The following is a 27,023-nucleotide window of genomic DNA, read 5'->3' on the forward strand; positions in this document are numbered from 1 at the left end:
TACTAGCACAGTCAGATCTTTCCATAGTCAGATCTATCCAACTTGTAACACCTCCAGATTCCCGCCAGGCGCGGCTCCCCTTGTTCCGCGGAATCACGTCTGGCGGTTGGGCTGCTGTTCTCCCGTTCAATTCCCCATGAAAGCCGCCCGCATGGCGCGCGCTGGGCCTCGCTTGCCAGATCGCTTTCGCCACGAGTGGCGTGGCGAGGCACACGGCGCGACGACCGCTGCCGAGGCCGAGGTGGCCGTGGGATGACGCGGCAACAGATCGAGTGAAGACAGCTGGCCCCCGATCACGCCGGGGGCGCCAGACTGCTCCCGTTCCCACTGGCCGACGGGCACCGCGCCGACTTTACTGGAGGATCGTGACAGTCAGCAGCCGCACGTGTGTGCGGCAGCGCAGCGGCGCATGCGCAGACGCGCCTGGTGCTGACGAATGTGTTTTTATGGATGCCACACTGACTCCGTAGGTCAAATGTCATGTGGGTTATCCAACTGCGCAGGTTATCCGTGGTTAGAGGTGTCGGCCCTCTCGTCGAAGCTTGGGGGACCGGTCGTGAGTGTCGTTACAAATGACCATCAGAAGGCGGGAAGTAACCCTCTACAGTAACCCTCTACAGTAACCCTCTACAGCGGCGAGTAAACTGTACCGGGCCGAAGCAAAGCCCGCACAATGAGCGGCGTCGCCGCGATGGGAGACTGATGGAGCTGGCGGCACGCCGTGCAGCTGAGTTCGCTGCGCTCTTCCTTAGCCGGGCGTCTGGCCGACGGCGGAGAATCGCACGCGACTGCGCATGTCGCGTCCTTGGACGCTGCTCCCGCCACTTCCACCCGAGCTCGGGAACGCCAGCTCTTCGCTTGCCCAAACCCAATCGCGACCCTCGCTTGTTTACCGGGACACCGAGCCATAGCACAGCCGAGGCTTTCACAGCCGTCACAGGCGCCCACCCCCTCTCACGGCTGCAGCGCTGCAACTCAACGGAAACGGGCACCACATCCGCGCCCGGGGGACGACGACGGCGCCTGTGACCTCGACCAGCGGCTTGCGGCTTTCACCACGTGTGACCTGGTGGGGGCTCTGCAGCAGGCACTCACTCGTCCAGCGCGTTAAGCGCTGGGCGCAGTTCCCAGTCACAGCTCCTGCCACCCACGTGCCCTACCCCAGCCCCAGTCGAAGTAAAATATGGGACACAAAGCTAGCCACTAACATGGTGGCGGGCGTTAATGGGTTGCAGTAGTTAGCTCCTACGGTAATGTCACGCTGCGTGCCCTCCCTTTGCAAAGTCAGCTCACCTTGGACGCGTCCTGACTCACAGTGCTGTGCATGTATACAGTGGCGCACGCAAGCTGCACAATGAGGGAGGATGTAAAACGAACATTTTCGCTGCGGACCGGCCTTAGAGCTCCACAGGTGCGTGGCATTGCTTGCCTTTCGTAGAACAGCCCCGCATGCTCTCGGTTCTCTTATATTTACATGTGTGCCTGAACTTTTTAACTGGCGACATATAGTTCATGCTAACACATGTAGTAAAGTTGGTAAGGGAGAGAGGGCATGTGTTTCAGGGATCTACGATGTGCGTACGCCCTTGCTGGTGCAGTGGGCATGGTTGTGTTTGGAGCTTTCAAATTGGTGTCAAAATAATTGGGCACAATACCGTTGTAAACTGAGAGGATGTTTTTTTCTAGAATGTGCTTTGGAGGTAGCCGTCAGCCGTTCGTTGCTGGAAAGCCGGGTATTTTTAATTAAGGTTTTACATTTTAGCATGATACAACGTTTGACCTTATGCAGCATCGTTAGGCTCTCCGTAGTCGGGTACAACACATTTGGAGCTTGCCAAACGCAGTTTTATGGAAAATGTCAGAACATGCCCACAAAAGACCACTTACGGCGCTGCTTGCAGCGTATGTATAAAAACAAGAGCATTATTTAGCTTTGGTAGCACGCGAATGTTGCAAGAGAAAACCTCAGGCGTGCCCTTGTCGCTCCAAGGTGGAACCCACGCATGGCCCATGTATGCGTCCTAGCCCAGAGAGATCGGGCGCTGCGATGGCGCAGGTTCCCAATAACCTTTATTCATGACACATTCGTGCAGAACTTAAACACATGTTTTGAACCTTGGGACATAGTTTAAGTACCAGACTACATCGTAGCAGTGATTTTAACACACAACATTATGTTGTCATGCGTATTTTACAGATTATTGCGCGCGTAAATTCGGGCACCAACTGCGTGCGAGCTGCCCATCACCCATTACATACGTGTCAGCACAATGAACAGAACAGGGCTTGCGCCAACCCAACACCCTTACACCTTTCCCACACTGCTCTGTGGCATGAATGTCAAACCGCACGGCTCCTCCATGACCGTTATGGGAATGTCTTCAACTGCCTCATGGCTGTCACCCGAAAAAGGCGTTCGTCAGACTCCTTGCATTCAATCAAATATCTCTGGTGGCGGTGTTGTGATATTGATAATTATTCCTTGCCGTATACTTGATATTCCCATCTTTCCTGGGCTCTTTTGCCACCCAACTCAGCGACCTTATTAACGAAGATCTGCTTGTTACGCATTAACACGTAGGTAGCATGGTTACCTCGCCGCCGCCAGCCAACTGTTGTTTACATTGCCATCTCATCAGGGTCTAGACTATCAGGACATGGTGAGAATGTCAGCCAGATCATGTCAGCATGTTAGACAGCTCCCAGCGATCCGCGACAGTGCTTAGGCGCAAGAATCAATGTCGTGATTAGGAATTTCGGAGAGGTGCGTATTGAGCCAAATATGACTTTGACCAATGGCTGATTGTGATCGAACATTTTATAAATATCACGAAAAATGTAAGCAATATATATGCATATTCATATGTTCTACAAGTATAATAGTCATAATAATTATAACATTTATGATCATTAGACCATAACGATTTTTTTGTTGATATTCTTTCATAAGTCATAATAGTTGTCATTGTTCATCAGCCCGTAACGAATATTCTAGCGTCCACATCGTAGGCGTAATATTACTGCCATTCCTGATCTGGCGACGCAGTGGTAAACGGCAACTGGGACCATCTGTACCAGCCAGGCGACAGCAACCGGTTGGTGGCGTTGACGCCCGCTCCACCCGGTCGGGACGGACTTGAGCACGCGCATCATCGCGTGTCTTTGTGCCGTCGCTGCAAGTGACGCGCTAAATGGCAAAGGCGAGTTCGATGAAGCAGGATATTTTAAATAAGTGGACGGCATAGATGGGATAAATTCCTTCATTGAGACCCGGCTTCCTGTTGAGGGAAGCATAGGAGACAGCTGGCTGGCCAGCTTGCCATCGGAATGCGTGAAGAGACCCGATCGACGCGCGCGAGGCTTTTTGCTCTAGATGCCTCAGGTGAAAGTGAAAATGATATTGGTTTAACAGCTACAAAGACATGCAGCGAAACCATTTGATGTATTGGTGCGTGTTGATATGCAAATTACAGATGCATAAAATGTACACAGCGCGTAGCGCTGGGTATCGCCCAGATTCGATCAAGAAGAGGAGCTTTGCTCACCAAAAAGTGAAAATGTTTGTGATGTTCACGGACGCCCCTCGGGCCTTTGGCATGACGCGAACACCAAAGTAAAGTGGTGATGGTGACCCCAGTTCCTGGGAACCCGCGACCTGTGGCGGCGGTCTGGTGCCCGCTGCTTCTGCGAAGTGTCCACGCTCGGGCCTTTCTTACTTTCACCGGTGAATTCCTCGAAGCGAGCGTGCACGGGTATGTTCTCGTGTCCCAGGGATCCGTGGCGTTGTTCTGATGGCCCCGGATTCACGATGGGATGCTCGTGTCCTGGGTTGTTTGACCTTTCCCCAGTGTCCCTGTTGGCTCAGTCGTGGTCTTCTGGTGCTCTCGGTGCTGCATCGTGTGGTGGAGCATCGGGACCACCCCTGCCGGCTGCAGTTATTGGCACCTTGATCCTGCGGTCTGGAGAACAATGCGTGCCTCACAGGCTCCTCAGCTGCAGTCTGCAGAACAAGGCGTGTCTCGCGGACTCCCCGTCTGCAGTCTAGAGAACAGGCTGTGCCTCACAGACTTCCCGACTGCAGTCTGGAGAACAGGGTGTGCCTGAAACTCTCCCCTGAGATCACGCAGTAAAAACCTAATGGACCGGGTGTGGCTGCGGCTGGTGGGTCGGTTACGCAATATGCGATCGGCAGGGGCTCGTTGGCCGACGGTACATTATGCAATTCGTCGTGGGGTTGTGAGCCCCTGGTGCGTAGCTAGATCCGGTTATGGCGCCGATCCAGGCGTCACATGAGAGCGTGGCTCCTCGTCATACGCGCCGATCTTCGTGGGCTTATGGATGTTTTGTAGACTTGTACATACAGTTTGAAGGAATGTCTTTCTTAACTAGTGACGTACCGGATGATGACTGAACCCTTCGTGTCCAACAATTGAGGCTCAACTGTTCAGGTGATTGAACCTTTCCCCGTAGAAGACACTGACTAATCAGGTCTCGAAATCGAAGAGCAAACCAGATCCACGGGAAAAAAACGGCATCGGAAAGCCGTCTTCTTGTAATTATGTTCTGTTTATCATAAGAAAGAACGGAATTAAAGCTGGTCAATCAATTCGTCACGAGCATCACGCTGATTTTTTTCAAGCTCAACAAAATTGGTCGGAAGGCCTGCAGGACAGCACTGCCGATCTCTCGAAGTAATACCAGTTTTGGATGTTTGCAGTTGCAGAAAAGAAGTTGCTTGCAGCAACTTCATGTTCATGTGGTTGGTAGATATATATATATATATATATATATATATATATATATATATATATATATATATATATATATATATATATATATATATATATGTGTGTGTGTGTATATATATTTGGCACTGGGGTTATTTTCTTGGGCAATTATTTTTACGTTTTAAATTAATTGTCTACCTTGGAAGCAAGTTATGCTATACTTTCATTCGGCAATTGCTCCAAACTGGCGCTGTTTCATGAATAACATGGGAAAATCCCAAACACAGAAAATTAATTCGCTCAGTTTTATTGAAGGTATTCAACAAAACGCTGAACAGTCAGCTGCAGATATATGTACAATACATCCAGCTCAAACACTCCACACGTAACTACATGCCACATCCACGTAAACGCTATGAAATCAGTTCAAAAGAACGAAACGGAGACACTTCTCATGATCGATGTGTCATGCTGTTCTCATTGATCGTTGTCGCTGCCGGAGTCGGTGCCGGAGTCGCTGCTATCGTCGGTTGTTACGACAACCGGTGGGAGATCTTCTAGCAGCCCGTCATTCGTCCATTACTGCTGATCCAGCCTTTTGACGTGCTCACAGCACTTAGTCCAGTCCTCTGGAGAGACAGCTGCGACACCTGCCTCCACCAGCCGTTCCACTTCCTCAATTTGTACATGTGGGAAGCCGTGTTAATAATTCCTAATGCTCCGTTTAGCTGAAAAAGGTGACCTAAATAGCCTGCTAATAACTTGGATTATGTGTTAATTAGCTGTTGAGATTTTCACCCGGGGTATTTGTATTCGATGTGTGTGATCCGTTTTGAATCAAAACAAACGATTTTTGTGTCACCCTAGCCGAACGGCTTGATTGTGCGGCGATTTTGAACATACCTGGCTATTTATGTGTGCACTAGCGACAGAGTCGCTTGAACTACACTTGACCCCACCCATGTATTCTCATTGACTCGCTTACCTTTATCTATAACAGCTGTTTTGTCAAGAAATTATACGGAAAAGGAGTTTTTAAGGAACCTTTACCTGTTTTGACCCTGGTGTGGTGCCAGAAAAAATCCCCCTATGCCCTCTCCTTTCCTGGACCAGTCCCTGTAATCATATTGTGTTTTATCAACCGATAGGGCCGTCTATTAACTTTGCCATTGTAGCGCGAGTCCATGCAGCGCTCTGATGCGATGTGAGCGCAAGAGACCTGTATATTTGTGTGACGTTGCTCCTAAATGGCTGACGATTTGCGGACAGTGAGTGAACCCACGATCTGAGCTAGATGAACGTCACGAATGAAAGGTGCGAGCAGGCAGAAGGGTGAAAGGCGGTAATGCAATGCCATGCAATTCAGTTCGTGATATTTCAGTGGCCATTGTCGCTCAGACCAAACCCAACATTGCAAGGGTTAGCACAGCATTGGTGGTGAACCTTAGATATCAAGAGCGAAGACAACGGGTTTACTGCGGTAAAAAGGCAGAGTTGCTGCACTTGTCACCTCAATGTGTGGTAGATAGTAGGCCAAGCATTTCCTAACGGGCAGCAAATGACTGCTCCATTATAAAGGAAATGCAAACAATTACCGACTTCTCACATTTCGGGCATTATTATTTGTGTTTTATTAGGCATTGTGGTCGTAAAAAATGTCATGGGTGTGGGAACATAAATACTGCAGTATGTGTATGGTATGTTAATCCCTCCATCATCACACATAAATAGCGAAATATGATAACAGCATGCATTTTGCAGCTATATAATACAACTGATATAAAAATGTTGCCAACAAACGGAGGCATACCGACTGTTATTTTCTTAACTGGACCCAGGGCACGTGTTGGCGCCCGTAAATAAGCAATACAAAATATAGATAGTTTTCGTAAAATATCTGAACCAATAATAAATAGAAGCTTAAAAATGCCAAAAAGGGAGGGAGGCGGTTGTCCAGTCGGTTTTTGCTCGTCTTCCCCCTCACGCCTCCACTCTACTTTGAAGCCGTTTCGGCGCCCGTGTCGTCAGCTGCTGCGGCGTTGGCGTGCTGTAAGCCCGCAGGCCCCGTAGAGTGCCGTCAAAAGGAGCTCAAAAGTGGTACCTCTGGTCCTCGAAAGCTCTCGTCTACAGAACCCGCAGTAGACGCTCTGGGCGCCAGGCGTTGCAAACAAGATCAGTGCCACTTCTCTTGAGGTCTTTTTACGGGTCCAGTTCATCGCATCTGTATCAGTTTCCTGCGACTATCTAGTCAGACAAGGCTTTGCGGATCTGCGCCCCTGACGGCCGTGCGCGCCGTACTTCCACGCAGCCGCACGGCGCATGTCGACCCCCGTCTGGGGGGGGGGGGGGGGGGGGGGGGGGGGAGCACCAGAAGACTTATCTTCGGCGTGCGGCCAGAACGAGGGTAACCGCCCCGGAGTCATTGCCCAGTATCACTGCGTCACCAGGCCAGCATCTGTCTGGGGAGGGGGATTTGCGCACGTCGCAGCGCTTGTACTGCGCAGTTGTTCCTATTCCTAGGCTGGAATCGCATGCACATACGGCCATTGAGGCGGTGCGGGACTCGCTCGACACACCACTTATTAGCTACATGAAACAAGATGATTTGGTTCTTGCTCATGACCGGTTCCATGCCACGAGGAAACACTATTTTTAAAGTGTTCTTTCGACATGACCATGGCATTCACATACCCCCTCCTCCCCCCCCCCCCCCCCCCAGCGTCCACTCCACCAAGGATGTCAGAACCATGGCGAGCGTGAAAGCGAAGCCCATCAGTGATTGATATACTTTGTGAGGCGGCGTGACTTTATCAAACAGCCGTTCTTTCACGGAGCTTACGCGTTCCCCGCGGAAGTGGCAGGACGCAGGTGTAGCGGACTTGACAAGCTACGCTGCTGGTCGCGACGGTTCTTCCTCGAAGCCTAACTTGCATATAATGCAAATTAAACTTGTTTATAATGCTTCCCAAAGTTGGCATTTTGCCGTACAATAAACTCATTCCATCGTGAGTAACTCGTCAAAAGGGCTGGTTTCCGAAATGTAATAACATTCTTTGGCACATTTTGAATCGTTTTCATTTATTTGAATCGTACCAAACGTGTATTGTGTCCAATGGACTACGTCCCGATTCACGGTATAGTGAGGATTCATCACTAAACTTTCCCATCCAAGGTAGCGTATTAACAAAATTGCGACATCACGGATTTGCCGGTTCATTTCAGCTTTGTCACGCACCGCAAAAAATAAATCCTGATTATTATTCAATCGGTCCTGATTATTCCCTATCTGTGCGAAGCAGTTAGTATGCCGAGACCGAAATCAGCATTGGACTGCTGACGTCAGTGGAGCAGAGATATTCAGACGTATCTCCGATCACATAGCTCCAGTCTTCTAGAGAAAACCAACCGGTTCCGGGTGTTCGGAGAGTGAGCTGGGATGTGTTGACAGCAGTGATACACTGCGGAGAGGGAGCTACCTGCTTTATGAGCTCAGAGCTCTTAGATGAGTAATCGACCTTCATTGCACCAGGAAGTATTGTTTAAACAATCTTATAGTCCGAACATTAATTATATTGACAGTATTCGATGTTTCCATCTGGGCTTACGATCCCAAGTATAATCATGAACAGCTGAAAAGAAAACATGAACTGACGGCTATTCTCTCGTATGTGCATTATCTGCTTTTCATCACTAAAAATGACTGGGCTTACCACCAAGTTTTATAAATTCATATTTCCTGCAAGGAGCATTTTGTTCCCAAGGCAGTTTTGAACTACCAACGAATCCTTAAACACCTAAAGTGTGGTCAATTCTACGCTTTGTCTTCGGTAACACCATGGACAGTTCAGAACGGAGTTCGGACAGTAATACCTGGTTGCCTGCGCCCGCCCCCGGTCGGCCGCGGCGTCGGAAGTTCCGCTCCTTCCTGGCTCACCGCACTGTGCCTCGTCCTGCGCGCCTGACAGTGACTGTTGTGTGAAAGTGATCGCCTGCCAGTAACTGTTGTGTGAGAGTGATCGCCCGCCAGTGGCCGTTGTATGAGAGGGATCGCCCACCAGCGGCTGTTGTGTGAAAGTGATCGCCTGCCAGTAACTGTTGTGTGAGAGTGATCGCCCGCCAGTGGCCGTTGTATGAGAGGGATCGCCCACCAGCGGCTGTTGTGTGAGAGTGATCCCCGCCAGTGGCTGTTGTGTGAGAGTGATCGCCCGCCAGTGGCTGTTGTATGAGAGTGATCCCCGCCAGTGGCTGTTGTATGAGAGTGATCGCCCACCAGCGGCTGTTGTGTGAGAGTGATCGCCCGCCAGTGGCTGTTGTGTGAGAGTGATCGCCCGCCAGTGGCTGTTGTATGAGAGTGATCGCCTGCCAGTGGCTGTTGTATGAGAGTGATCGCCCGTCAGTGGCTGTTGTGTGAGAGTGATCGCCCGCCAGTGGCTGTTATATGAGAGTGATCGCCCGCCAGTGGCTGTTGTATGAGAGTGATCGCCCGCCAGTGGCCGTTGCGTGAGAGCGATCGCCCGCCAGTGGCTGTCATGTGAGAGTGACCGCCCGCCAGTAACTGTTGTGTGGGAGTGATCGCCCGCCAGTGGCTGTTGTATGAGAGCGATCGCCCGCCAGTGACTGTTGTGTGAGAGCGATCGTCCGCCAGTGACTGTTGTGTGAGAGTGATCCCCGCCAGTGGCTGTTGTGTGAGAGTGATCGCCCGCCAGTGGCTGTTGTGTGAGAGTGATCGCCCGCCAGTGGCAGTTGTGTGAGAGTGATCGCCCGCCAGTGGCTGTCATGTGAGAGTGATCGCCTGCCAGTAACTGTTGTGTAAGAGTGATCGCCCCGCCAGTGGCTGTTGTATGAGAGTGATCCCCGCCAGTGGCTGTTGTGTGAGAGTGATCGCCCGCCAGTGATTGTTGTGTGAGAGTTATCGCCTGACAGTGACTGTTGTGTGAGAGTGATCGCCCGCCAGTGACTGTTGTGTGAGAGTGATCGCCTGCCAGTGACGCAGTGTGCCGTGGATTCCGTGTCAGTCTGACGAAACAGTCTGCTCGGCGAGACAGTCTACGTCTGCCGCGACAAAGATACACCGCGATATTGTCAGCCATCTGGTGCTGCTGGTGTTGACATACCTGCTCGTAACGGCTCCGAGACCAGCATCACAGCCACCTTCCCGGTTCGGACCAGCACTATTGCCACCGGCGCTGTACTGTAGCGACCCCCAGCCCGCCGACCCTGTCGACGTGCTAGCCGATCTCGAGGCGACCTCGTCTCATACCCCGGCCAAGGTGACCTTGACCGTGACCGTCCTGCGGCCGCTCGCGCTGCCCGGCGTAGCAGGCGTGGTGCCGGCACCAGGCGCCGGGGCTGTAGGGGCGGACAGGCGTGGCGGTGCTCTTCTCCGGACGGTCGTCGTCGGAACCTCCTTGTGTAACCTGTCAACATCCAATCCCTGATGCCGAAAAGAGTTCCACTGAAGCATGACCATCTAAACCGGCTGCATTACGACTTTTGAGTGATCATTGGGACGTGGCTTTGATCCGCCAGTGCGTCTAGACTGGCACATTATCCAGCCATGCACTGCACCATGCGGACCGGCCAAGAGAGGTCGGGGATGGACGTGAGACGATTTTGAGCCGTGACTGCTACGAAGCCAATGTCGTCAAACAGCCGGAATCTGAGTGTCGGGACTGTTGGCTGGAGTCCCTCTGGCTGCTAATGAGATTAGAGTCCGATCCGCATATCACCGTGGCTGCGGTCTGCCGGCCCCCCGCGCCGCGCCGCGGCTGCGGTCTGCCGGCCCCCGCGCCGCGCCGTGGTCGCGGTCTGCCGGCCCCCGCGCCGCGCCGTGGCTGCGGTCTGCCGGCCCCCGCGCCGCGCCGTAGCTGCGGTCTGCCGGGGCCCCCGTGGCTGCGGTCTGCCGGCCCCCCGCGCCGCGTCGCGGCTTGCGGTCTGCCGGCCCCCGCGCCGCGCCGTAGCTGCGGTCTGCCGGGGCCCCCGTGGCTGCGGTCTGCCGACCCCCGCGCCGCGTCGCGGCTGCCCTCCAGGCGGACTTCAGCGATCTGGAGCTGCAATACCATGGTGCTTCTACACCACCCCTAAATGATCATCATCATGGATGACTTGAATTGTAATTTACTGGACCCCGCTAGCAACGTTACAAAGGACCGGTTAAATGAGATGCTCCGATCGTTTCATCTGCACCCGCTGGTCAGAGTCCAGTGTTTCTTCCGGGCTGCTTTAAGACGCGGTCATTTCTAATTTAGATACGTCGTTAGCCGTGTTGGAGCTTTTCACTGTGCTTTTAGCCGTTCGTCATTTTGTTCGCACGCTCTTCGCCTTGGCAAAATGCCGTGTCAAGCCTCTGCGTATCTATACCTGGCTGTCGAAACGTATTGGCCACGCTGGTTTTCTTCGTGATCTGTGCCATATCGATTGGTCCGGTGTTTTAAGTCATTAGCCACTGACATGTGGTCCCATCTGCTTGACTGTCTTCTACCAATCACTGACAACCATGTTCCGATCAAACTAATGTCACTTAGGAATCTAGGCGCACCGGCTGTCAACCCGGCGACCCTTGACCTTATGCACGGCGGAGGGGCGTGTCGCGTCACGAGGGGAGATCTCCGGTTTTCCGTGAACTCGACCGGAGGGCGAGGTCGGCGATCAGGCGTGCTAAAGAGAGGCTGCGTGAGCAGCGGAACAGTTCTCTGTACCGCATTATCAGTTCGATGTTACGGGGGGAGGAGATGGGGGGGGGGGGGGGGGCGCGGGCAGTGATCGTAATCTCACAGCCGCGACCCCGGACGAGATGAATGCTTATTGTATCAATGTCGGCTCCCGTGCCGCAGCCAACCTGGCTGGTCTTGGGCAGCCACTTGATGTCCCACGTCGCCTGTCCAGAGTGGGCGCTGGCGGTTTTCGGGTGACTGGCACAACCATTAACGGGCTGCCTGTGTCATGTTCTCCAGGAAGCGCTCCGGGGCGTGTGGACCTGATAATGTTTGTATTCGCATTTCGTTCCTCTGTGTTGACGCCATCGGCCCTATCATTCTTCACGTCATGAACACTTCCTCATCTCCTGTGATTCCGCGCGTTCCTGGAAGCGCTCCCAAACTCACCCTGTTCTTAGTCCGACGATCCAGCCCTGGTCTCCGTTTGTCGTCCTGTTTCCACCGTCCCTATCATGGCCAAGACTGTCGAGCGTGTGGCGCAGCGCCAGGTGCCCACCGATATGTCTGACAATCATCTTCTGTCCTCATCCTAGCATGCCTTCCGTCCCCACCATTCCACAGAAAATGCTCTGCTCATTGTGACCAACCGCATCTTTTCCAAAATGTATCGTGGCCATCTTTCACCCGTGTGCCTCTTATATCTCAGTAAATGTTTCGACGTTATTCCTGATGCTTAACTAGTTTTCAAGCTCCAGCTCTATAACATCGACCCAGCTTGGTTTCCTTTTGCTATATTTCTGGTCATTCCCAGTAAGTCCGCATCTCTTCTTCTTCTGGTGACGGAGTGGTCTTCGAGTCCCTTCCCAATACCACGGGAGTCTTCCAGGAATCAGCCATTGGCCCCCTTTTAGTCACAATTTTCGCTATCGACCTCGCCCTGCACGCGCCAGACGCTCATGTGACCCAGTACGCTGACGACAGCCGGATCCTCAGATCCGATGTCAACCGCAACCCTTCCTCCCTCATCCAACGCATGACAACCACCCTTTCCTTCCCAGCATCGTGGTTCCATGTCCACGGCCTCAAGCTCAACGCATCCAAACCGAAATCCTTCTTCTTGGCACCAGACAGACTACCCGCGGACTTCCGCCTGTCAACGCACGGGGCGGTGGGGAAATTGTTCAGGAAGGAGAGCCTGACCGAACAAAAACTTAGGGTGTGCTTTTTGTTCGCCACCTGAGCTGGACTGTACACGTCAGTGATGTAGTAGAAAAAACGCATCAGCGTCCCGATCGGTCTCCGCCACCTCAGCCATTTCCTCCCATAGCAACGGGCGCTGCTGCCCTTAGTGCAGGGTCTAGTCATCTCGTGCATTTTAGGTTATGGACAGGGGTCAGTTATTTACGAGACCAGACCGCTTGAGGTGTTTAACTTTGCAACCGGAGTAACTACTGGCCCACGAAAGTATGATCACGTGTCTCACGCGCGGGATGACCTGCACTTCGTCACGCCTCGCCAAATGTGTGAAGTACAAACTGCTATCGCTGTGCCGAAGCCCGTGACCGAGGTGAACCTGCAGGTTTTGCCTGCTGGACCAATGACCGATCTTCCGCATGGACCAAAACCTGCGCCTCCCCCCCCCCCCCCCCCCGGCAGTGCGCACGGCGGCAGGACAGCGTCCCTTTGCGCTCTCATCAGTGAGTTGCCTGCGGGTGTTAGACGACTGGATTCGACAGGTTTTAGGCGCGCTGCCAGGCCCTTTTTGTGCGATATGACTGTTTTATACTGTTTATGCGTACATGCGTGTTTATATCCTTTTCTTTTATCTCCCACCACTTTCCGCTGTTTTTTTGACGTGCTATTTTATCTCTCAGACTGATGGCACGTAATAGCCAGGTATTTAGGTGGAGTGTTGCTGATGTCAAATAAATAAATGGACTAAAGTGCTTTCATTATGAAAGTAGCATCAGATGTTACATTACGCGGGGCCCCGCCAAGGCAAAACCCTGTAAAATGCTCCGGCGAAAAGAGAAAACTTTTTGTGAAAGATAGCATATAACATGAAGCAGAGGCTCATGCCACAACCTTCTAAACTTTTGGGCAACCCCCATCCGCTTATCCATAACATCATGGCCGCGGTGATTCAAATTCACATACCCTAAAAGGCAAAACAAGCACGCGTCCCTTGACCCTTGACACATATCTCTGGTGCGGAAGTCCCAACCCCCTTCCGGCGTCCGGGCGGCCTTGCGACGAGCATGTCAATGTCAGAATCCTTCGTCAGGATCGCAGATCAGATCAGATCGGATCGAGCAGATAAGCATATCGGATCAGATCAAATCGGATGTCATCATCGTTCAGGTACCATCGTCAAACCCAGATTCGTTGGAGCAAACCGTGATGCGTTGGAGCAACATTCACATTGCAAGACATGAGGACCGATGGGACGAGCGCACGTGCATCTTCTATCTGTCACCAGGCGTGAAACAGGTCGTTCAGTGATGACGCTCTAGCACCGCAGATTACATCGCCGATTTGCATGTGAAAGGTGACAAGGTAATATTTTGGGACCTGCACAGGTTTGAACCCGAAACCGTATCGTGTTGGTTGTGCACATGGTGTGCTGATAACACTAATCACCAGATGAGCTGAATTATGGACTTTGCATCACGGTCGATTCCGTCTTCTCTGCTAGCATCCGCCGGGCCCGTCTGAACTGAGCATGTCAAATGACATCCGTTTTCACCGGGCCTTAAAGCAACAATACACACGAGTTTATCAGCTACGAGGTCTGGGAATGCAGTCTAAAGTACGCTCCTTTCCTTACCTCCACCGTTTCGGTCGAGCCCAGCAGCCTTATCCGCCTTCGTAAGCATCAGGCCTCGGACGTGGCAACATTTGACTGAGCGCCGCGCAGCGTGTCTCCTTACTATTGAGGAGGGCAAAGAGACACGACAGGTATTCAAGACAAACTAGAATAAGAAAACACAGACACGTATCGCGCATTTTGAGGACGAAATGAGCATCTCTCGAGTGTTGTGTATCCATTCTTGGTGAAATGGATACACCTCCCTCACCCTCCAAACAAAAACATACAAATCTGCTCGCTCACTTTGGAGATATTCACAAAAAACAGTAGGGGGCGGATTTCGCCCTTCCCTCTACGGCGCGTGTTAGAGGCTGGTGCAGAGTTCCGAGTTCCCGGTCTCCGCGATGCAGGTCTCAGGCTAGAACACAGAAATCGCGTCAGGCTCGTTCGACACGACTGCTATTTTGGTGATCGTCCTCGCCGGACTATTACCACCACCGGCTTTGTCGGCTAGTGTCAATCGTCAGGTTTTCGTAACCGTTCGATTGAATATGCACGTCGAAGAGGAGCTCCACCCGTTTCGAGTGTTGTTCCGGACGTGACGGCCGATAAGTTCATCACGTTTTTAGGTTCTAATATCCGATCGACTTGTTTTAATTTTCCAATAAGACGCCGTGGCAGCAGAACACAAATCGTTGCGGTCTGTAGAACATTAAACATCATTGAAAGCTGCCAAAACACTCGGACATTACCACAAAACTAGACTGGAGTCAACAAAGCCTGTGAATTTTGTAACTGAAAGCGTGCAGAAAGTAGCACAAACAGAAAATCTTCAACTAAGCATAGTACGAGCGTGGAACCCTAAAAGTGCAACGAACTAATCCAGCTGCACTCAGCTGAACATGGTGGGCCGGCGGTCTGAGACGACCGCGCCCGGCCGGTAGGTGTTAAACTCCCACCTCCCCCCCCCCCCCCAGGGATCTCCAACTGGCAGACGTCACACGAGAAAAAACAAATATACCGCAGTGAAAGCGTCGTCGAATCTTCAGGAATGCACACCAATGTTTTGATCTTAGGTGAGGTGTGAGGTCACCAGAGGTCACAAAAGGAAAAACGGCAATTATGATGGCTGCAGTTAAAGCGTATGTTAATACGCTCAACAGCTATTAAGAAAACAGAAGTAGGCGTCAAGACTGCTGAGCGTGCATTCTGAACATTTTTGCCCGCCCACGAGGTTCAGGTCAGATCATCGTTCATAGTTGATCTTTCAGTAGACTACAAGAAGATAGCTTTGGTTTTGTTTCACAAGGTGCTTCTGATTTTAGGTTATTTTCCTAGGTGCAGCTGTAAAAAAGCATCTCATAAACACAAAATACCATTTTAGGCTGACCTAGAGGTGAGCTGAAGTCAACTTAGCTTAAATTCATAAACTATCCAAATGAGCACATTTAAAGTGCTAACTGGATCAAGCATAATGCTTTTCTGTAGTCAGAAATAGTGTGTTGTACATCTACAGGTGCTCAAGATCGCAAAGCTCTTGCACACATTATACATAGTCTCTCTGGCGCTTGGCGATGTATTTGTAATAAGCTGAGAACAGGCACGGTGGTACATAAAGGTTTACGTCATCAGCCTCACAAACATGATATAGAGGTGGTTACACACGTCGCACTCATTTAGCTAGCCTCTCCGCAACAGACAAGAGGCCATTGACCTCCTATGACCTTGCATGCTCTCACGTGACCTATGGTGACCTCATTATGCATTGCTTTGTGTTTTAAGCACGTTTTTAATGGAAAAGTCGAATGCACCTAAAGTTGCCTAGAAAAATTGCTGTTTTAAGCTTAGCATTTGTCTGCAAGAAGGCACCCCGTAGGTCGTGGCCTAGGCCAATGTCATGCTGCCTTTGGTCATATGAAGGCTGCAAACTTAAGGTAGCACTCTATTCTCACACACAAACACCAAGCCTGCAAACGAATACGTAAACTTTGCATTATTTACGAAAAAAGCAAAAAACTGACCTCAACCCAAGCCACTGACAGATGAACAAACTGCACGTTCTATCATGTTGTATTACTATAGCAAGTTTGAGGAATGAAAAATAGCATACAAAGTTATGCGTGACCAAAGTTTTTTAGATGTTGCCCTTTTTTACCTGAGCTAAGGTCCATGACCTCGGCAGATCAAAGCTTTTAATTTGCACAAAGGGTACCTAATTAATTTACGAAAAGGCAGTGAACATTCGATGCTCCTGCAAGCGATCGATTTTGACCTGTGCTCGAAAAATCGTAGGGGGAGTCGACTGCCCTGGCCGGGCGTGGGTCAAAATCGATATGATTTTGGTAACATTTTGGAAACATTTTGCTTATACTTGGGGTTCAGATGGTTGGGGCGCCAGCTCACCGTTCGGGGGCAGGGCGAATTGGGCAGGGGGGAGGGGCAGTGGGCCACCCAAAAATATAAATCGACACCTGTGATGAGTGGTGGTGCGTGAAGGGTGAGATAACATCTATTAACGTTACCCCACGAATATGTACAAGAAACATCTCGGCAATTCAAAAAGCATAACACGACCTTGACACACTACAGTCAACTCCACAACGAGGCATCCAGCGTTGCATGCCGAGCAATGTACCTATATCCAAGCGTGGATCCCGTTACGTCTCAACCCATTCCGACCATGCCCAAACGCGTTGGTTCCTGCACGGAAACAAAATCTGCGTAAGAACATGACCCTGTCACATATTGCACTCACATTCAAACGTTTTAGAGTTGAGCACTCATGAAATAAGACCACAGGTGCCAACTGGCATTCAGAACCACGGTTTTGGTTTCCGTCGCTTCTTGTCACGAACGTCCGGCATGAAATGCCTGTTTCATTTACGGCGCCAACCCTATCGCCATCTATCTGCCATTTGGTGAAGGCCGGGCGATTTCATAACGCTGCGTGCGTGTTGCACTTCATCCCTCTTATCAAAGTCTAGACTTCGCCCCACGGCTGAGCCAATTCCGATCACCGCACGACCGCGGCGGAATGAGGTCATGTCCAGGTGTTGGCCGCCGGCACCGCGGGGGAGGTGGGGAGGGGGAGGGGTGGAGGCAGGCACGGGTGGGCGAGGCTGGCAGCCGGCTGACAAAAACCGCACCGCGTCCTTGACCTTTGGCGGCGCAGCCCTTCCGGTGGCGGCCGGACGGTGAAAGCGAACGGCAACGGAGAGAGCGGCGTTGAACCGGGGAGCGACAAAGGCTGCTGCTGGTGTGCCGACGAAAGCTTCATGAGAGCTACCTTTATCCGCCCAATGTGCGATCTGTTAGAATAAAATAAAGGAGCAAGTGATTCGTGTATTCTATGACTGTATCTCAAGTCAAAACAAGTCGACCGCGTTGGGAGACATATGATCCGAGTGCCAAGGCTTTGCCAGCGTTATTTTGTATTTTACCGCAGCAAACCGGCTGGCCGCCAGTCTCGCTCAGCTCTCCTGGCTCTGATCTCCGATCGAGGCACGCCAAGTGGGTTCGACTCCCGTCGACGGTGAATTTTTACAGCAGGGAGACACGCGCGTGGGTGGTGCCATCCGTCGTTAGCGGTCGATACTGGAGGCTGGAAATCGGGGGCCGCTGGTCTGTTTAGTGGATGTTCGGGCCCAGACATGCCACAGCCGCCTTATGAGGTCGATCCCCATTCGTCAACGAGCACTGTCAGAGACGGACTCCTGTCCCTGCTCAGTGTGTCAGGCCGTTTACACAAGCTCACGGCATCTCACTGGTCGACACTCCCTACCAGCGCGGGTCAGGCTCGCGTCGGTGCCTGCCAGTGGAGCCGGCCGAACTCCGAGCGACCCCGCACCCGCAGCGCGGACGCCGAGTCACGACCCCGCCCTGTGGTGGGTGTGTGGACGCGAGTGCCTTGGGCGCGCCTATCGGCCCACCGGCCGGCCGTGACCTTACCGGGGTGTGTGGCCGGGTGTCCTGACCTGCGACGGACCAGCAGTCGGCCGGCCGTGACCTTACCCGCGTTGTGTGGGCCTCGTGACCTGCGACGGACCAGCAGTCGGCCGGCGACGAGCCGGACCACACTGTGCGCGGCCGCCGCCTCTGCCATCGGCGATTGTGCCACGGAGGCCAGCGAAGCGGCACTGACCGGTCATGACTTAGTGCTGGGCGCAACCGCTGCAGCGTTCGGCAGTTTCCCTGCCCCGCTGTGGCGGGCGCGTCACGCCCTCTGACAAGGGTCAGCTTTGTTAGTCCAGTTCCGTCCTGTCCTGTGCGACACCCGGCTCGGATGTCTCTCACTGGTGACTGGTATGGCGCTGGGCCACTGGTCCCCGTGAAGCGCCTCTCCGTGGTTTACCGTGGGCTGCTAGAGGGTTTGCCTTGTCCCGTCCTGTCAGCGTGTCCCTTCCGGTGTGCCTTTGAACTCGCATCACGTGCGGGACCGGACCCTATCTGCCCATAGCCGTCCTGGTTGCGCAAGCTCTCTCATCGGGGACATCGTCTTGTAACACGACAGAAATGGATATCATCCATGAGGGAAGCCGATAGCGGCACTCCCATTATAGGTCAAGTACGAGGCCTCGGCATGGTGCCCGACGATGATTCAAACATACTCTTTCCACATGCACAATATCTAACAAGAATGTATGTCTGTAGTGATATTGTGAGAATACCACGCACAACTTATATCCTGGCCATATATCGTGCATCTAGAAAATATACACATATATACACACACATATATATGTACATATATATATGTATACACACACACACATATATATATATATATATATATATATATATATATATATATATATATATATATATATATATACCTGGAACATTTCTGGGATGCATAACACGCAATGTAGAACACTTAAGGTAAAAGACGAGTAGATGTAGCACATTATCGACATCGCTATGACGTCTCTGAATTCAATTGAGCGTTTTATTGGAAATCCAAGGTATCTGCGGAGAATACTTAAGCACTGAACATTGTTTGCCATTGACTGAAGCTATGTGCTCAGGTGAGGTGTGGGAGGGGACAACAAGGCCTCGACGGCACGCGCATCTCGTCTTGTCCCTCATGCAATGCTTGCTTTTGTACAACATGGTCGTTATGTGGATTAAGGGGTCATATGAATTTGTGACGCTCGCTGTGCCAGCTGCACAGCGTTTAGGGATTAAATGTGTCTGAAAATAAAGCATTACGTAAAGATGATTTGCTCAGAAGTCTTGATAGACTAATGGCTTGAAGAGGTGGAAAACGGGGAGACATTGTCCATTTCGTATCAACTTTGGCTACAGTGTAATAACTCGTCGTCCTAGAACAAGAGGGCCAGCCTTACGCTTTAGCCAGTCAGAAGCTCATTGAAACACCGTGAAGTTGTAGCCCGTAATGCTAGTTCCATTGATTATGGCATCGCCTTCCTCAGTTTCTTTCGCCCCATTTTCTCTCCCCGGCTCGATTTTCCTCTACACTTTGTAATGTCCAACAGCCCAGCGCTCGCAGCGCCATCCCAGTGTCCATGCAGCCCTATAGTTGGATAGTATATCTTGCCGCTGACGGCCGCTCTCTCCTCAGATCGCTGCCGCGCTGATCTGCGCGCAGACGTTCGTCATCCTGGGCTGCTCGATCGGCTCTGGCAGCGTCCTCTTCACGCAGGAGACGGAGCGCGACCCGCAGCACGGCGAGAAGCGCCTGACACTGACGCAGGTCACCTGGATCGTTTCGTGCTTCACGTTCGGCAATATCCCCGGCAACGTGGCGTCCGTGTACCTGTCTCCGCGGCTGGGCGCGCCCCGCCTGCTGCTGGCGCTGCTGCCGCTGGCGGTCGCCGGCGCCGCCATGGTCGGCCTCGGTGCCGGCTTTGGCTGGGCCGTCACCGGCCGCCTGCTGATCGGCCTCTACTTCGGCGTGGTGGAGGGCCCGGCGCGCGCGTTCGTCGGCGAGGTGACCTGTCGCACGGTGCGCGGCGCCGTCGGCAACGTGCTGAACACGGTGACGCCGGTGACGGTGGTGCTGGTGCTTGGGCTTGGGGTCGCGGCTGCCGTGGCGCACGGTGGAGTTCTCGCTGGTGACGGCCTCGGCCGTATTGCAGGCGTTGCGGCCTGCTCTTCCTGCCGCAGTCGCCCAAGTGGCTGCTGGCGCACGGCCACCCGAGTGAGGAGGCCGAGCGCTCCGTGCGCTTCTACCTCGGCGACGGCGCCGACGTCAAGCAGGAGGTGAAGAACATCGAGGAGTCGCTGTCCCGCTCCGGGCACGCGGCCAGCCTGCTGACGCGCCTGTCGCACGTCTTCCGCCGCTGGGAGAACCTGCACCCGACGCTGCTGCTTCTGCTGCAGTTCTTCTGCCTGGTGTTCAGCGGCGCGATTGGTGTGGTGCAGTTCGGGCCGGCCATCTTCCGCTCCACCGGCGGGGACATCAACCCCTACCACAGCTCCATGTACATCTCGGCGGCCATGGCGCTGTCGATGCTGATTTCTGGCTCGCTGCTCGAGCGCTGCAACCGCCGAGTTCTGCTGCAGGTCAGGCTTCCGCCGGCCGGGTGATGGCTGCCTGGTGCTGCTAGTGGACGCCGCGTGCGCCGAACTGTGACAGCTCGCCGGCCCGCTGGTCCACGGTCAGGCGGGGTGGTCAGTCACATTCGCCTTAGATTTCAGTGTCAGCAACTGCAGCGCCAGCGATAGCCCTATCGAAATCAAATCACATTGTTTAACAGATCGTATGACACATAAGCTCGCTAACACCGCGTAACCTGTGCATTTCAAAGTCTTACCGTATCATTTCACTGCGCTGTGACACAGTTTTGAAGACTTGCACGTTTTTGGTGCAAGGTTCAGTCAACACGGCGGCGTTCACTGTAAGTTCTGCCTGACCTTGGGTGATTTGCATGCCACATGGTCTTGATCTCGGTCTTTGTCCATTGTCCGTCTCGGTCTCAGTTTGTTTTGTCTCGGTGTCCCGTCCAGTCTCGACCGACGAAACACGACACACGGCCGTCGGCCGCGTGTCGTGTCTGACCGGAAGTCCCGTCTTGTGTTTACCGATCTGTGTTTCGTTCGTCAGCTCGGCGTGTCCCGTCTCGTCAGCTCGGTGTGCCCCGTCTTGTCAGCTCGGTGTATCCCCTCTCGTCGGTATGGCCGCGTTCCGACTATCGATATGTACTCAATCTCGCCTCATCTCGGTCTATTTGTCTCGTTGCTCTGTGTCCGCACTTGTATGGTCAGCGTGTGTCCCGCCTGGTCACGGTCGGCCTGTGTTCCGCCTGGTCTCGGGCGGCCCGTGTCCCGTCTGGTCTCTGTCGGCCTGTGTCCCGCCTGGTCTCTGTCAGCCTGTGTTCCGCCTGGTCTCGGGCGGCCCGTGTCCCGTCTGGTCTCTGTCGGCCTGTGTCCCGCCTGGTCTCTGTCGGCCTGTGTTCCGCCTGGTCTCGGGCGGCCCGTGTCCCGTCTGGTCTCTGTCGGCCTGTGTCCCGCCTGGTCTCTGTCGGTCTGTGTCCGCCTGGTCTCTGTCGGTCTGTGTTTCCGCCTGGTCACGGTCGGCCCGTGTCCCGCCTGGTCTCTGTCGGTCTGTGTTCGCCTGGTCTCTGTCGGTCTGTGTTCCGCCTGGTCACGGTCGGCCCGTGTCCCATATGGTCTCTGTCGGCCTGTGTCCCGCCTGGTCTCTATCGGCCTGTGTCCCGCCTGGTCTCTGTCGGTCTGTGTCCCGCCTGGCCTCTGTCGGCCTGTGTCCCGCCTGGTCTCTGTCGGCCTGTGTTCCGCCTGGCCTCTGTCGGTCTGTGTCCCGCCTGGTCTCTGTCGGCCTGTGTCCCGCCTGGTCTCTGTCGGTCTGTGTTCGCCTGGTCTCTGTCGGTCTGTGTTCCGCCTGGTCACGGTCGGGCCCGTGTCCCATATGGTCTCTATCGGCCTGTGTTCCGCCTGGTCTCTGTCGGTCTGTGTCCCGCCTGGTCTCTGTCGGCCTGTGTCCCGCCTGGTCTCTGTCGGTCTGTGTTCGCCTCGTCTCTGTCGGTCTGTGTTCCGCCTGGTCACGGTCGGCCCGTGTCCCATATGGTCTCTATCCGGCCTGTGTCCCGCCTGGTCTCTGTCGGTCTGCGTCCCGCCTGCCTGGCTGGCTGACGACTTCTGAGCCCGCCGTCTTTCGCCTGCTGCAGGTGTCCGGCCTGCTCGGCATGGTCGGATGTACAGCCATGGGCGCCTTCTTCCTGCTGGGCCAGTACCCGTGGCTGGTACTGGCCGGGGGCTCTGGCCACCCACACTATCCTACGGCGCCGGCATCGCACCCATCACCTTCACCTACCTGGTAGAGCTGCTGCCCAACAGCGTACGCTCCATGGCAATCAGCATCGTGCTGCTCTACTTCAGCGTGGTGCAGTTCCCTCGCTGTCCACTTTCTTCCCAGCCATGGTGTCAGGTCTCGGCAACTACGGCACGTTCTGGCTCTTCGCCGCCGTCAATCTGCTGCAGGTGGCACTGGCCACCTTCTGGCTTCCTGAGACGCGCGGCCTCTCGCTCGAGGAGATTCAGAGGAGATTCTTCTCGGCGGCCCCACCGCCGGCGGGCGCAGTGGACGCGGCGGAGAAGGCCGAGAGGTCGCCGCCGCCAGTGGAAGAGGCGGAGTCCACAGCACTCTGACTCCGTCTGGTGGAGTCACGCTGTCCGTCTCTGCGCGTTGCGCACCAGAAGAGGGCTGTGGTCTGAACAGGCGGCCGGCGCCATTAACGATCCCAACACGATCAGAGTGGCCAAACTACACGCGAAACAAGAGGGCGTCTCCAACCTTGCGCATGGTAGACGAAGTACGAACAGAACCACTAGCTGCGGCATTTTTCAATCAAGGCAGCCGCACTGTGCTCTGCGATTTCACTCGAGGCAGCCGCCCTGTGCTCTGTGTTTTTTACTCGAGGCAGCCGTCCTGTGCTCTGTGATTTCATTCGAGGCAGCCTCCCTGTGCTCTGTGTTCTTCACTCGAGGCAGCCGTCTTGTGGTCTGTGTTTTTCACTCGAGGCAGCCGCCCTGTGCTCTGTTTTTTTTCACTCGAGACAGCCGCCCTGTGCTATGGGGTTTCATGCGTGAAGGTCTGTTCCGGCGAGAGTGGGAAGTGGCGGCTCGGTTGTCTTTCGTTCCCCACAGAATCGCGTGCATGTTGTAACAGCTGACGGCGCTTACGCCGCGCAACAAGGCTCGGGGCTCCGTGGCTCGGGGTGCAGCTGGAGGAGCTCGCGGGGGCCACGCGGCAGTGACCGGGGCGGGAATGACGACCCTGAAGTGGCGCGCTGACGCCCGAATCGCACAGTACCTCTGAAGCGCGCCCTGCCTGCGCCGCCGCCTCACTGGCTGGCCTGGCGGCGTATTGGGTGAGCGCCCAGAGACAGCTGTGGGGCCTTGCGTCTGTATGCGCGGTCATTCACCGCTGTAGCTGTTCGAGCGATTATTTAATCATATCTATTTTATTTATATCAAGTCGTTAGGGCTGCCATAGTGTTGTACTGTTGTAATGACGTGCCAATGAACGCAGCGGCTCGGCGCATTGTACCAATAAAGGCATTATGTGACAACGTGCGGCTTGTTCTGTGATAGGGCGCGGGCCCGCCCGCCAGAACTGGAACCTCGCAGGACCGGTATCCCCATCAGCGCAGCCAGCTCACAAGGTGTGCACTGTGGCCCGCTGGACCTACGTCCGCTCCGGTCAGACAAGGCCAAGACCTCATCGGGGCAGTCTGCCCTCGCAGTCATGGGACTCGAGCAGGTGCCAGGAGCAGGTGTTTCTACGTCGACAGTCAGCGCCGCGCCAGTCGCCCCGTAAAATCCTGATGTTCACCGACGGGCCATGCCAATGTATCGTCGTTCAGCTTAGCGTTCACTCGCTCCGCCTGCTACGCGGATTTGACGTGTGGCAGGCGGCACGGTTTGCTCAGCGTCCACCACAGGGCCATCCTGACACAGTGCACCAGAAAGGGGAAGGCTTGCCCCACGGTATATGTATGGCATCGTTCACCTTCGTTAATATGTGCACAATTGATGCAAGCCACGTCGCATTCTTGAACACAGCTACATGTTTGCCGTTACATGCTGAAGGCGCACAATTACAATCTTACATCGAGAAACTTATGCCAGGCGCAATATACAGCCTTTCAAATCAGTAGATGGAGACCCACCCAGACGGGCCGCAGAGTCCAGCCCTCTTTGGCCTTTCCCACAGAACCTACCTTAGAGCCAAGGTGTGGAGCACCCCGAAAAAAAACCCTTTCCCGCGACCCGCAGTGTGCTCGCCCTGGGAAGTGACATCCTCTTCCTCGTGTGTGTGCATGATTCGGCTGCAGGCACCTGTGATGCCTGATACGGTGGCGTCCGTCCCCTAGCGGCCGACCTCGACTCCAGTGCCGGCGTAGCCCACGATTCTGCAGACCGCTCCTAGCGGTCAGTCTCGACTCCAGTGCCGGCGTAGCCCACGATTCTGCAGACTGCTCCTAGCGGCCGACCTCGACTCCAGTGCCGGCGTAGCCCACGATTCTGCAGACCGCTCCTAGCGACCGACCTCGACTCCAGTGCCGGCGTAGCCCACGATTCTGCAGACCACTCCTAGCGGTCAGTCTCGACTCCAGTGCCGGCGTAGCCCACGATTCTGCAGACCGCCGCTGGGCAAGTGACGACAAATTTCCGAACCGTGGCGGGTGAAACACCTTTTACGGGTTTGGATCTACAGCCGGGAAGTGGTTAGTATTTACCTATTTTCTCCATATCTTCTAGACTCCGGCAGTGCAAGACCACAATATGCAAAAGAAACAAAGTAGCACACCATGCCTGACACATGCTGCCCAACATGCATTGCCTAAGACTTAAATAACTACAATGGGGACTTATGTCTCGCTGTGTGTGATATCCGGCGATGCCCGGGTAATTTTGAAATTTATCCTGCAAAGTAGCGAGCTGAGACAGTTGCATTTGGTTTCATAATCGTACTGGATCTGACAACCATCATGCGCATTTGTGCTTGCATTTGATACGCGAACATGTTGTAGCGGCATTCCCCGCCAAAGTGTGTGCAAATAATTCCTTGGAGCATCAGAGGTAATTGTACTTGCATTTAACATGCAGATACGGCAACGAAGTTGCAACCCCTTCTTAGTGCAGATAATTTGCGGGAACAGTTAAGTTAGCAAGCCCGCCCAGGCGTTAGACTCTCAGGCGGTGAGCGGCAAAGAATAAAATGCAATCTACTGGAGTTACATGCCATTCTCAGTTTACTCATTGGTGGCCTCTGGCGCGAAACAGGGTGCATCGTCATCCTGAATCATTGCTTGACCAGCTGGCTAGTCGGTGGGGTCACGTGCCCCTCCGAGGTGCAGCACCACGGTCTGCTACCCGGACCCGCGGTTCACGTGCCCCCCCCCCCGAAGTTCAGCACCACGGTCTGCTACTCGGACCCGGCGGGTCACGTGCCCCTCCGAGGTGCAGTACCACGGTCTGCTACCCGAAACCGGCGCTTCCGACCGCGGCCGGCAAGTGAGGCACTGAGAGACCGAAGCCAAACACGACGCGATGTGGGGATGAGCAGCTGCGAGCCGGTTACTGGTGGACGCTGTGATCCCGCTAGAAATGCATTCCTGCGTCGGAGAATGTCGCGGCTGCATGGCAGGCGTGTACGCCACATTCTCAGTCTTGTTGTCCTGCGACAGGGTGAACAGGTCGGCTGCTGACCCTGGACCAGTAGGCGTAAATATCAGCATCGGAGAACACTTCTCAGCCTGGATGAGTCTTGGCTCTTGTTCATGGGCACGGCGTAGCCCTGCTTAATAGGGACCTGGATCCGTCTGAAATCAGAGGGCATGTCAGACGGGGCGAGCGGGATCATCGGGATGCTGCTGCTTTTTGTCGGCCTGGTGACATAAGCACCAGGCTATATGATGGGTCACCTGATGGCTTCAGACTGTTGAGAAACTCCACTAATACGTCCACAACCTCCTCTGGGTCCGGCGCAGTGTCCATCAACTTGCAGGTCCTTGCCTCTTGACGCTGCTCCTCCAAAAGCATGGAGCTGTCACCAACAGCGAGGTTTTTCGGCGTCGGGATGGCCTGCTCGCTGACCCAGGGCTGGTCTTTCCACCGCTGCTCTGGTCGCGGAAGACCTTAGCCACGAGGCGGTCCACAGATCCGACGCTCGCGCCTGACAAGAGCTTGATTTGCTCCCTCCCCCTTGGCTCTGGGTGTCATTGGTACTTTCCGATCAAATCAGTTACTAAGGCGGTCGCCTGCTACTAAGGTGTCGCCTGCCTCTCGCCCTGGCAGAAAGGGTTCGCACAGCGGGGAATTGAACTCCGTGCCTCCGGTTTTCCAGGCGTGCTACTACCACCACCGCTACTACTACTACTATTGCTACTTCTACTACTTCTACAATTACTGCTACTTCTACTACTTCTACTACTACTACTACTACTACTACCATCACCACTTCTAATGCTTTTAATGCTTGCTGATGCTCCGCTCGTCACTGACTTCCGTGTTGAACAAATATGTGGCATCAAGCATTTGCCATCGTCGTGTCTCACGATACTAGCGGCCAAACAGGGGTAACCCGTTACTGTATCAGATTTCACCCCAGCAGAATCCCAATAATTGCTACGATTCCCGGAATTTGTTTTTCCCCCCATTCGGTGCCGGTGGACCACGCTGACCACGTGGTTCTGGTGTTGTGTTACCTGTCAAGTGTTCATGGCTCCGGTGTACAATGAGCACTGCTGGAAACGTCGAGTACCTTCATAACATATTCCAATGCCTGCTTGACATCTCAATTTAAGCAGTACCTCCATGCCTCATTCGGAGAAGGTTCTGGACAGC

At 53.8% G+C, this 27,023-nt stretch overlaps 1 protein-coding gene across 1 annotated transcript; it reads left to right on the forward strand.

Moving 5' to 3' along the window:
* Positions 1 to 20,037: 20,037 nt before the first annotated feature.
* LOC119107273 (solute carrier family 2, facilitated glucose transporter member 1-like) lies at positions 20,038 to 26,643 on the forward strand. Its single transcript, XM_037230694.1, has 5 exons — positions 20,038 to 20,222; positions 20,291 to 20,717; positions 22,340 to 22,414; positions 22,653 to 22,790; positions 26,524 to 26,643. The coding sequence occupies exons 1-5, from the start codon at positions 20,038 to 20,040 to the stop codon at positions 26,641 to 26,643; spliced, it is 945 nt and encodes a 314-aa protein (XP_037086589.1).
* The last annotated feature ends 380 nt before the right edge of the window (positions 26,644 to 27,023 follow it).

Source organism: Pollicipes pollicipes, unplaced genomic scaffold (genome assembly GCF_011947565.3).
Source record: "Pollicipes pollicipes isolate AB1234 unplaced genomic scaffold, Ppol_2.1 Scaffold_6686;HRSCAF=7923_pilon_pilon_pilon, whole genome shotgun sequence".
Lineage (NCBI taxonomy): Eukaryota > Metazoa > Arthropoda > Thecostraca > Pollicipedomorpha > Pollicipedidae > Pollicipes > Pollicipes pollicipes.